The 13,200-nt window shown below is 35.4% G+C and overlaps 1 protein-coding gene across 2 annotated transcripts; it reads right to left on the reverse strand.

Moving 5' to 3' along the window:
* On the reverse strand, window positions 3,739–7,569 carry LOC105164349 (RGG repeats nuclear RNA binding protein A). 2 transcript variants are annotated; one of them, XM_011082979.2, is made up of 7 exons: window positions 7,136–7,567; window positions 5,988–6,309; window positions 5,704–5,769; window positions 5,484–5,616; window positions 4,873–5,031; window positions 4,746–4,793; window positions 3,739–4,248 (listed from the first exon to the last, which is right to left on the reverse strand). In XM_011082979.2, exons 1-7 carry the CDS (start codon window positions 7,329–7,331, stop codon window positions 4,075–4,077), a joined length of 1,098 nt encoding a protein of 365 aa, XP_011081281.1. In that variant the 5' UTR covers window positions 7,332–7,567; the 3' UTR covers window positions 3,739–4,074. The 2 variants fall into 2 exon arrangements, with proteins under 2 accessions (XP_011081281.1, XP_011081282.1); XM_011082980.2 differs by lacking the exon at window positions 5,704–5,769 and having other exon boundaries at window positions 7,136–7,569.

The following is a 13,200-nucleotide window of genomic DNA, read 5'->3' on the forward strand; positions in this document are numbered from 1 at the left end:
TAATAGATTAAATCTTGCGGACGTTCCCGGGATTGTGAGTTAATTAAGAATTTAGCCAACGGTCGTACCTTGACTAACAAAAAGGTAAGAAAAGGTGAGGTTGTTATGCCGTACCAATGACCATAACTGATTTATTTGTTTATACAAGTGTTATATTTGCATTAATGATCAACTCATAGATTTAAGAATGATCCTGACCTTAACCGGAAAAGCTCTCTCTCATATCTTCGCATGGTAATTTTAGTTACTTTCTAGTTTATTTTAGTTTTTAATTATTTCTCTCTACCATCAAGCATCTCCCCAACTATTCTTTTTTTCTTTTAAAGAAATCGACTTAAACCAGTCCCTGTGGAATGATCTTATTCCCACTTTCGCAAGTGTTGTAGGAATTATTTTTTGTGGTTTCGGCACCTATAAATTTGATGGGTGTCGAGACCACAAAAAGTAATTCCTACAACACTTGCAAAAGTGGAAGTAGGGTCCATTCCACCAGGACTGTTTAAGTCGATTTCTTTAAGAAAAGGAAAATAGTTGAGGGGATGTTTGATAGTAGGGAGAGATAATTAAAAACTAAAATGATCTGAAAAGCAATTACAATTACCAAACGAAGATATAAAAGGGCACTTTTTTTGTTAAGGTCAAGATCATGCTTGATTCTGTGAATTGATCATTAATGCAAATATAACACTTGTATAAATAAATAAATCAGTTATGGTCATTGGTACGCCCTAACGACCTTACTTTCCTTGTCTTTTCGTCAGCCAAGGTACGACCATTAGCTAAATTCCTAATTAACAGACAACCCTGGGAACGTCCACAAGATTTAATCTATTAACAACATTAAGAATTAGAAAGGTCTGATTCTAATTAACAAATTCCTACGAGGCTAATTCGTTTAAATTAGATCATGCATTCCCCATAACATAACTAACTACTTTAACAAAATTAATATGCTACGTTGCTACTAAGTATTGAACTGAACAAACAATTACACGGATTTAAAAAGTTCAATTAGTTAAGCAAACCTTCTTGATAATGAACAATTGACCACATTATTCATAAATCAGATGTTTGTAAGCACAGAGAATAACATGAATACTTATTTAACAAGTGTAAAAAGAGTAGATTAGATCTCACAATAAGTTACGAATCAAACAATCATCATAACCTTAATCAGAAAATAATGAATTTAGCCGGACATGTTAATGAAAGAACACACTAAAAAGTGGAATTTCATTAATCCCAGCAACGAAACAAAAAGAGAGAGTATGAAAGTGAAGAATTCTATTGAATTCAAAGTATACTCTTCAATTTCAAAGTGTTCTCTTCAATTCCAAGTGTGTCCTACAAATGGAGAGACCCTCTATTTATAATAAAAGTCTCCTACGAATCTAGACATAGTGAGGAGATAAGTACATGATTGGTTCTAAAAATGTTAATAAATCATCAATCACGTATTTAAAGGAGTCATTTCCAAAATTCAGCAAATCATTCTTTTTTTCTTGCGAAAATTATGTCTTTCCTCTCTTCATCCGTGTTGACCAAATCACTAAGTATGGGCACGTTTAATCAATCCTGCAAAACTATCTTGAAATCTTTTCTTCCCTTTTTGGTGCCCTCAATATTCATTTTTTGCTCGATTTTGCCATCTTTATTCCATATCATCCCTTTTAGCTGAATATGCAATAAATTCACAAGATTAGAAATATTTTTTGCTCAAAAGGAAGATTTGAATTACTATAAAATCATGACAGTTTGTGTAGTTATAAGTTCTTGTTGAAAGTGCAAAAATGAAGTTTATAAAATTATTGACGAGGTGAATTTCGACTTGTATATAAAATATTTTATACCAAGTATTATAATTGGACTTCTCATGGCGAAAAGAGGGTATAGGAGTATTTTGAGTGCCATCACCGCGGCCTCTTTGCAGGAAGAGGAAACTCCCATTTTTCATGAGGTGGAGGGTACCAGTACGCACTAGGGTGATGCAGCGCAGATGGATTGAGCGCAGAGGATGGTTTTTTATGCCGCCGGGTCGGCTGTCTAGTCTTTCAATTATAACCAGGATGGTGTGTCTGATGATGGTATGTGGTCGTGTCCTAATAATGCAGGGCCTAGTTGATATTATGTTAGGGGCCCCTATGATTATGTATTTGGACTGATAGATCGATTTCACTATGTAGTGCATGTTGCCCAGCAGCCGTTGTGGAACGGTTGCACCTAATCTCAGTTGGGTGATGTTGATGAATTGATGAATATCAAGACCAAGGGCCATATTTCTCAATATATATAATCAAATATCCCATTGGGCTGATTATGTATTGCACCACGATCACCATACCCATGTATCATATTATCAATACTTAAGAGTATTTTTGACTATTTTTATTTAATTTACAAAAAAAAATAGCCAAATTATATATATAAATAAAAACTCTGTTTTTTGAAAACTTAGCTAAAAATCTCCTATTTGTTTTAAAAATAGGCTAGGGCCCCCTCCCTTTTTTTTATTTTTTTAAACATAGTTCAATTGCCTCTCCATTAAATGTAACTAACGACATTAGTGTTTTGATAAAATCACATATATCCTTCTATATAATATACTATTCTTTATTTTAATGACTATTTGATCTTTATCGATAATATAAGAATCGTCATATTTAACTAATTAATTTTAACCGTTGGGTTTTAAATTCATAAAAGAATTGAATTCAAATTTAATTAATTCTAAATATATATTATAAAAAAATAAATCCTTCCTCCACCACTGCCCCCACCCCACAAAAGGGTCGTTGTCGCCTCCAAATCTGGCTACTCGCATCTCCTAGATTTGCTCTAGGCAATGGCAGTAGCCCAGACTGGAGATAACGACAACATCGCCCAACGAAATTATTTTTGTAGTATCTAAATATTATATTTAAAAATGATTAAAAATTTTAATTAATTAAATTTCAAATAATTCATTTAAATATTTTTAAAAAGTTTAGTCGTCAGCTCGTGTCGTGAGATGTTTGGTCAAGTCCTATAACGAGGGAAACCCTCGTTTTGTGTTGCTGAGACATGCACCTAAGGAGAAACTCATACTTATAACATTAAGTTAAATATAAACACAACTTTAATATTTTTAATTAAATAATAATTTAAATTAATTAATAATATATAATTTTTATAATAAATATATATTCATATATGTTAAGATATATAAATTTGCATAATAATTTAATATATTAAATTGTGTATGTGGTATTAATTTAATGTTTTAATTTAATTATAAAACTTTAAAAATGAATATTGTTTTCTATATTTGTAGATAAATATATTTTTAAAAAAATTATTTAATTTTTTTAGAAAGATGAAATTGCACAAAAAAACACTAACAAGTTAGAAATAAGTCAAAAATATTATATAACCACAATAGAAACATTTTAGTCATAAAAGTCCCAGAAAATAGTGGAAGGACACCAAAACACTCTCCAAACCACACCACTCCCACGATCCTACATTTTCCACTAGTTTCTAAAAAAGGGATGATTTCACAGTGAGTTTCACGTAACACCTGCGGGGTGGGGGTTCAGCCTTTGAGGAAAAACACAGTGACGTAAATTGAAGTTTAGCCTAAAATAAATGCACGCACGACACCTCTGCCTTCATAAGCAGCAAATACATTAAAACACTTTTCAGAATCTATCCTGCCAAAATTCTCAAGATCATTGTTAATTTGAACAGTCTATTTGCAAGTTGGACAAAAGTTTGATTCTTAAAACACAATAGTTGGAGAATACCATGATTTATAACAGGACAAAATTGTTATGACTCAACTTCAACACAAAAATGATTCCAATAACTCAAACAAAAGGGAAAAAAATCTGAAAGAAGAAATAAAGGAAAAAGGCCCTAACGCTCTAAATATGGTGAAAACATTCATGCATGTCCAAGTAGTGAAGCACCATGAGTGCAAATCCTGGGGATACATCTAAATTTACACTGAAAATACTAGGAGTTTGAGCAATTTCATTGAGCCACCGCAAGCCACAAAGATAAGCATGTAAGCTTCAATGTATGGCAGGAAGGCCCTCACTTGGCAACCAGGGAAGGGAACTGTCCAACATCTTCAATAGCTGGGGCCTCCACGTTATAGTTGTTTCCTCCAAATCCACCTCTACCACGGCCACGTCCCCTGCCACGCCCACCTGCTCGGTAGTATTTGTCCCCTTCTGCTGGCTTCAGAAACTCATTTATGCTTACAGACTACATACCCACAAAGAAAAAAAGGTGCAAGGATTAAGCTTAATGCATTATATTATCAGCAAGCAAGTACTATCCAAGTTTCCAAAAAAGTGTGTTTCATGAATAAAAATGCCAAAGTGAGTTCTCCAACTATAAAATATTTAGCATGAATAACACAAAATGATGCACAGTTTAAAGGAATATTGATTCCCTTGTATAACCCATGCAAAAGTTTTTTAACAGAAAATCACAGGTATACATTTTTTAAACAGGAAGAAGAGTGCTGTGCAAATAGAAGAAAGTGCCAAACAACTCAACCATTTCATAAGCTAGCTTTCTAGACTAAACAGACAGAGGATAATCCCAAAAGGCCAAACTAATTCGATTTATCAGGATCATGATCTTTTTAGGGTATAACAGAACTTGTGACTGAAATAGGAAGGCAATGATTATTGCAAATCTGTCAAACAAATCAAACTGACATACATATCAACAAGTACTGAAAGACATAAACATACCTTCTTAGCCTTCTCAGCTGCCTCTTTGCGCTTATCCTTATCTGAACCCTGCCGCATTATTCACAATTTTAGCAAAACCAGTAAAATGTTCTGATTTTAAAGATGGCATTGCCCAATATCAACTCACCAATTTAATGAAGACCTCATCGTCATTCTTCTTGTTGGACAAAAGTTGCATAGATTCAAGTTCTTTGTCCAAGCCGACCTTCCTTTCCTCAGATTTTAATGCAAGCAATGCCTTTCTCTTCTCTTCCAGTACTTTCTCATACTCCTCCAGAGTCATCTCCTACCATGATACAGATAAAAATGCAATTAATTTCTAAAATATAGTGAAGTAGCACATCAGAGTTGTTCAGATGAATTACAACATACAGACTATCACATAAACAAAAATGTTTTACACTAACTCTGGTCGTTGGCACTAATTTTAACAAGTTATACAAATGACTTTTTCGCAGGCTAACCCTGTAGCAAGACATGGCATAAAAGCATTCACGAATGCACACAATTTCACCTAATCAACTTGCTTAAAAAGCAATTACATTTAATGCAATCCTACAAGTTAAATTTTAAAGCTGATGAACAAAGACCCAAATCAACTGCCAAAATGAAAATGGATTTGAAATCAGCAAGACAATACTGAAGCAAGCCATGCTTATAACAGTCTATCTCTTAAAATATGAAGCATGTAACCAACCACAGGAGATAAAAGAAAGCGGCCAAATTAATCAAGTATACCTTTTCCTCTGGCTCCTTCTCTTCCTGTTCATTTGCAGAAGAGTCCTTGTTAGCATCAATGACATCATCTTCTCCAGATTGCTTTTCAGAATCAACATTCTTCACTCCTTCATTGGTAGGTTCCTCAGTTTCCCTAAAGTTTAGGAAATGGTGGTCTGAATTATACAAAACCCATGCAAAATCACAAGCAAAGTATGCTAGTTCAAGAATGAGTGGTTACGGGACTATTTCATCAGTGGGTGTTCCCCAATTTCCACGTCCAGCACCCTCTCGTTTGAACTCAGTGCTGCAGCATCATATTTGGTGAAAAATAGAATAGGAAGGCAACAAACTAAGATAATGAATACAGTTAGGTTAAGCATTTAATCTCAAGAACACAAGGAAAACAATAAACCTGAAAACACCAGAACTACAATTTGCAAACAAATACCATAAAATGTCCTCTCTAAGTGAAGCAAAAAGGCAAAAGTATAAATGATAACCACAGCCTCTTGATTCCCTTACCCACGCCCAGTTCCACTGCGGCGATCGAACGCCCTACGGGGACGGTCACCCTCGGCAGCTTCACCATTATTGTAGCCACCACGACGACCACCACGGAAACCCCCACTTCCACGAGGTCCACTATATGGACGTCTTTCAGAAGGAGCCCTTCCACCATCTCCGTCTTCTGAAGCCCTGTAGCCACCAGAGAATCCATTACTGTTTCCAAATGTATTTTCATTGTCAACCAAATCTCTGCTAAATCCACGCCCACCGCGTCCACGCGCAGCACCACGACCACCACCACGGCCTCCACGCTGACCATCATTCCTGGACTCCCTCACTGTTCAAATTTTTGTTATAAAAGCTGTTAGTAGGAAACAAGAGATATAAAACACATAATAATCCTGTTGGCATCAGATATGCAAAATAATAGCATAAACTTCATAAACTATGGAATGCAAATGAAAAAGGCTGTCTCAGAAAAGGAAATCTCAATCTGTAAACAGCTGAGGACAAAAATCCAAACAAGCAAGAAATAATCACAAACAAGGCAGTCATGGAGTACACAGCATATCCAATTTAATATAGAACAGACCCCAAATCCTGCCCTTTGTGGCATAAATAATAAAGAAATTATGTTTATCGAAACAGAATCTCATAATAATCAAAGCGCAACAACCTTGAAACAACATAAAATAAGCAATGAACCAAAAACAGTAACGATAGAAGATATTTCTTATCAATAGATTATAGAATTTCCAAGGAACATACTCATCAAGGCTGTACATTTGATCATTCCCGGAAACTTGTTTCTTTTTTAATTAGTGAGTCAAGTTCAATAATTATATGAGTTAACGAAAGGCGAATGAAATCCATACAACACCACCAGACCCCAACTAAATACAAGAGGACAGCGAAATCCAAGGAAGATATAGATGTCACTTCTTAGCACTCAAGGGGAAAGGAAAAGTTCACAGCGAAAACGCGACCAAAAGATTAACAATTCTGAGTAGCAGGCTATACTACACAACAACCATCAACTGTAACTTATAAAAAAAAGGAAATTCCGCCTTCGGTTTATTTTTCCAGTTTATATTTCAAGCATCACTAAATAAAGGATATACACAAACGAGTTGCAATGAGCAAATGGGTCTACAGTATCTCACCAGCCTGAGCTGGTGGTAGAGGCTTAGATGGCAGCTTAGCCGAGGCCTTGGCCGCAGGCTGAGCCTGAGATGGAGCTTTCTTGGGCTGAGCAGCAGCTAAAGCTGAAGCAGCAGCTTTTTGCTGTGCAGCAAGGAGAAGAGTCGGGTCCTCTGCGTCATCATCACCCAGAAGCCCAAATGGATTCAAAGTTGCCATTTCCTCACTTCCTTGACAAATGAATCAATAGACACACAATGGCGTATCTCAAGCTATAACCTCCCTTAAGATCCTCAAAAATAAAGATGACCCTAGTTTAAGGAATCCATGAGATTACAAGTACGAGAACGAAATGGAAGGGGTGGCGAAATGGTGCAAACCCTAGCCGAATGCGGCAGAGAAAAACAATGAGTAGTAGAACAAAAACCTATAATCCTTTAAAAACCCTAGTGGGGATGGGGACTATTGGGGGAGTGAGAGCTGTAGTGAATTTGTACTGTGGTAATTGTAGGCCCCAGAGATTTGTTTATGGATTTGGGCTTTGCTGGAGGGCTGCTTCTCTAGCCCATTAACATTTTGGTTAATTACATCTACCACCATTCAAATTTTGTCTTATTTTGAATTGATCAACTCAATCAGGGAACTCAAACATCCTGTGACGTGTGTGATTTGGTAGATGCTACTTATCAGTGATTTGGATGATAGATTAAGGCTTGTGTATGAAGATAGGGTTGTCCTACAAATGTTTCAATTATATATGACTGAAAATTGTAACGATATTTTGTAGACGGGAGACATAAGTCATTTATACAATTTTAGTGGATTGATTGGAAAGATAGTTGACTAATTGAATTGACTCGCAGAAATTGTTATTATGTGTTTATTTGTGGTTATGTGGTATGAACCTCGGATGAGTGATATGTAATCTTATAATTGATTGTTAAATTAAATTGAGTGAAAAAGTTACTAACGAGAAATAATTATTAAATAAAATTGAATGATGAAGTTAATGATGTGATATTGTGAATGGTAAATTGAGATAAAAAGATGGCTTATCTAACCTGGGGCATATTTAGTGGTTTACATAGCAGGGAATTAGTTTCGGACTTGAGGAATCATGGTAGCCGCATGCATATGAAAGATGTATCTTAGATTTGGCGAAAGGTGACTGTATTGTGAGATATGGTTATTATAAGCCTTGTCCAGTGCAGTTTAAGTATGTAGTAAGGATGGTGGATTCCAAGAAAGAGTTTGTTTCCTGTCAGTATGTGACAGCGAGTCTCCTATGCGGTCTAAGATGGTTTAAACTCTATAAGTCTATGGTCATAGTAATTGATTGAGTGAGAAGAGATTTTTTATATTGATCAGTAAAGTAAACGCCTCTCAAGTATGAAATATAGATGCCTAGTTAAGGATGACAATCGATACCCAATTTCATACCCTAGACTAAAGACGGGAGATAGTTGGCAAAAGGATCGTACTTGTATGGAGTTTGGAGCCTAAATATTCACGCTATTATTCACCTAGTTTCTAGTGTCATAGATTGTTATTAGATGATCACCTGTGGTAACGGACATTTCTAATTATGAGATAATAAAATATAGTAAATTAAAATTAAATTTAATTAATTGAGTTGACCACACTCCTAAGTTTAGTTGAGGATGAACCTAAAAAGTCATACATAAATCATAAAAAGTGATGGAATTAGTTTAGAATTAATTTTGAAATTAATCTTAAAAGAGATAAATTAATTTAATTGGATTAAACTCATTCTTGGATAACATAAATAATTGGATCATTTATAAGGGTTAATCAATTGGATGGATAGTTCAAAAATTTGATTAATTACATTAATTTGATTTTGAACTTAACCTTTTAAATTGATTGGGTAATTTAAATGAGGCTTGGATTAATTATTTAGTAGATGGGCTTGACGGGCTAAAATAATTAGTTGGACTAATTATGATTATGAATTTGATTGATAAATTAAATTTATTAATTAAGTATATATGGGCTTGTGTATATTTAATTAGATTAAATATCCACATGGGCTTTATTTTGAGTATTTTATTTAATTAAACCCAAGAGATTAAGTATTAGACTTAATTTAGTTTGTTGAACAACTTAAAACAAGCCTGATCTAAATTTTCAAACTCTAGCAGGTTTTGAAGAAGACCAAGTCAAAGACATGGCTGTAGTACACATGTTGTGCATGTTTTGTGGAGATTAGTTGAGTAGAAATTCAAAATGGCCAGGTCTTTTGAACAATACACGACACTAGCACACGAAAGTCTCCCTTGATCGCGAAAGTCCTCAAACTTCTTCGAGTTACGTTCTTCTTGATTTAGAATCAAGTCAAGAACAAGGAAGATTCAAAACGCACTAATCGACAGTGCGGCTTTTTTTTATCTTTCTTTCTGGATTCATTTCTTGCTAGCATAAGAGAAATCTCACGTTACCGGTGTGGTGTGGACACCTTCACACGTTGGAGTTTAGCATGCACGTATCTTGGAGGAACAACGCGTACAACCGATTAAAGAAAATGAAAACGGTAATATTTTCTTTTAAACATAGCAATCTCATTTTCTCCATAGCATAGATCGTAGATCTAATATTTTTATTTATTCTTTGCGATTTTATACACCGTTAACAAGAGAATGTTCAAGGAAACAACCCTTGAATGCTAATTCACACGTTTATTCCTTTTATTTCTCGTTTCTGCTGCGTTCCCAACCGATTCACTCCCTTTAGGACGTGTAAAACATTGACATTGACATTGCATTACCCTTTTTACCACATATTGATCTCGTGGCACATGAAAATAATATTGAGTTGGCTGCACTAGGGTCTGAAAATGAAATATGTGATGTCAACGCAAATGTGCATGAAAAAGAAGGAAAGTTCCAGTAAGTGTGATTCAAACTTACACGGCTGACATTGGAAGTGATAGTGAAATCGAAATCTGTTTCAATTTTGATTACTTTGTTGAAGGTGATATGATACGTGACAATTGTGATCCTATAGGTACTATTGAGTTAGGGGGGACGAGGTAATGAGCATGGGCTCTAGATTTTACATTTTTAACTAAATAAATGACATATAGAGTGATCCAGGTATTTTAATAGAGCCTAGTGAAAATGAAGAAGAAAACAGGTTTTTGAGGTTTCCTGAATTTGATGAAACACTGGACATGAAAAAACCAAGTCTAGAGGTGGCTTTTGTCTTTGCCAACATTGTAATTTTCAGGAAAGCTTTGAGGCAGGTTTTAGTGAGAAGGGAATTTCAGTTAGTATTTGGAAAATTCAGACAAAAAGATTGATAGCAAGATGTATAAACAACTGTGGGTAGAAGATAATGTCCTCCACATTCCAGGTGAGGAGCTTGAATTGTGTGAAAAATTCGATATGACCCGAGAATTGACAAGAATTGAATGAAAGTTTGAAAATAAGCATATTTAAATTTTAAATCGAAAGGGAACTAGTCTCCTAGTCCCGGGCATTCGGCACTCAACAGTCAACAAGTATAAAATAAGTTTGAAATAAAACAAGTGGTTATTGCAACAAAGAGTGATGAAATCGTAATAACGAAATTTTACCTTTCCAATTTGAAGACTTTTTTCAAGCTTTTCTCTTCCAACTGTGTGTTCATACAAAAACCAACGCGATCTTCTCTGCGTCGAACACACACTACACCACAAGGTGGTCTACACCAAACCTTGCTAGAGGTGAAGTGTATGTAGTATAAGAGACTTAATTATACTATTAACTTAGTATATCAAAGTAAGAGGACTTGTTGTATATATACATGTATATATTGCGTGTCAAGTCAAAAATAGATACAGCCCTTGAAAGGTAGAGAAATCCGCTAGGGTTGGAGAGAATTGAGTGTAGAAGAGTTGGATTGAAGTTTGGAGCAAAGAGTGGAATACCTAATCAACTAGGTAACTTCCCTATCTCTACCAACTTTCCATAAACTCTCCTCGTCTACTCAAATTCGAAAATCAGCCTTCTCCTTACTCTAATAGCCGATTCTTTATTTTCCCACAAAGCAAGTTGACCTAGACAAGGTCAACATGTGCTAGGTTTGGTGTATTTAAATTGAGTTTGATTAGTTTATCCCAACATATTAAATTGAGTCGAACAGCTAATTCTGTTGAGCTTATTATTTAATCTAATTAAATAAAATACCCAACAAATAAATCCCAAGTGAATTGTTAATAATATTTAATCCAATTAAATATTCACAAGCCCAAAATGCATTGAATTAATTATATGAATTCAATCCACTTAATTAGGACGAGAAAAAGGTTGGGTCCCGACTAAAAGCTCGCTAACCTATCAAGAGACAAGTCCCTTGAGCCCGTCTGGCTGCCAAATGTACCGCCTCCCCCCCCCCCCCCCACCCCACCTGGGGGAAACGCCATTTAGCAGCAGCCTCACCCACCTTCTCCTACACGCGGTGTTTTGCACGCGCCGCCCTTCCCATTGACTCTTTAAAACGCCCTCCCCCCCCCCCCCCCCCCCCCCCACACACACACATGTGGTAGACGACTATTAGTACAACACCAAAAGGAGGGTCATGTAATAGCCACCTCAACCTGAACACTCGAAGAAGATCACATTCACTTCACAATAACCCTCCTCAGGATGCAGACTTTTTTTTCTCTAGGAGACCTACCTAGCTCAAGTCTCCTAGACTAGCCTGACTTCTTGAAAACCTCAGCAAAACACTTTCGAATTTGGGGGAGCCTTGTTGACAACAATCATAGACTCGAGTCCTAAGAATGCACGTCAAGTCATTCGGTGAGGAACTAAGGCTATAAAAACCAGTCTCCTCGATTCGATTAAGGGTAACGATTCCTGGTACAAGCACATATACAAATTTACTATAGAAGCACTATAAATAGTAAAATTACTCTCTCATCTCTTAAGCATCCATTGGTATTATGTTTTTCTTTTCTTGAGTTTATCTTTTTACAACTGTTTACTAACTTGATTCCCCATTCTTAACTTCAAAAGATTTGACCCAAAGATTTTGAATCCAAAGACTTCATTAATGAACAATTTTTCCTAGCATCATAATTAATTAGTCAAATCTCAATTAAATTAACCTAATAAATTTAAAAAGACTAATATCAAATTTAATTAATTCAATCAATTAAGTTCTTAGGCCATCCATTCAATGACTAACCCAAATAAATGACATAATTATTTATTTTTCTCTATGAATTGATTTAACAAAATTAAATCAATTTATTTCTTTTGGAATTAATTTAATTAATTCCATCTCTTGCATAGAAGTTTGTGTGCTATGCTAGGTTCACCTTTAGAACGACTTGGGTTTGCGAACAATACATTGATTAATTAAATTAAATTAATTAATTCTAATGATCTATTAACTAGAAACACCCATTACCATGGATGGTTGTATAGCAACGATCCATAACACTAGAGACTAGATGAATATTGCCGTGAATATTTTAGAGTTGGGGTGCCATACAGGTACAGACCTTCCACCAACCGTCTCCTAACTTTAGTTTAAAGCATTAAGTTGGCATTGATTCTTATCCTTGACTAGAAAACTATACTTCATATTCAAGATGCATTTCCTCTATTGATCTGACCTAGAGAACCTTCCTTACTCAATCAATCGTTTTGGCCAAAGACTCAAAAAGTTTAAACCGTCTTAGATCGCATATGAGACGTTCTGTCCAATACATCCGTTAGCTCAGACGCCACGTGGACACTACCCTAAGAGTTACAGCCGAAAAGATCCGCACAGGCAATATTGATGCATCTATAGTACGAGCCAAAAGAAATGCAACCCAGTTCCCTCCCTATAACAAAAGGTGGCTTAGATTGAATCAAATTCAGTTAATACCTTCCAACAATCATTGATAAAGGGATGAGGTCCCCTGCGTACTGGGTCCTTCGTGCCAAGAAGATTAAGTAGAGTTTCAGAATCGACTCAATAATTAGTTTTAATTTTTTTTAAAAGTTTGATTTTGAATTTAAAATCACTTTCAAATTTGAAAGTTGTAAAGAGCTGGGCCAGTTGGCCAATAGTTTCCAACCATCAATTTTTAGAA

Source organism: Sesamum indicum, linkage group LG6, assembly GCF_000512975.1.
Source record: "Sesamum indicum cultivar Zhongzhi No. 13 linkage group LG6, S_indicum_v1.0, whole genome shotgun sequence".
Taxonomy (NCBI): domain Eukaryota; kingdom Viridiplantae; phylum Streptophyta; class Magnoliopsida; order Lamiales; family Pedaliaceae; genus Sesamum; species Sesamum indicum.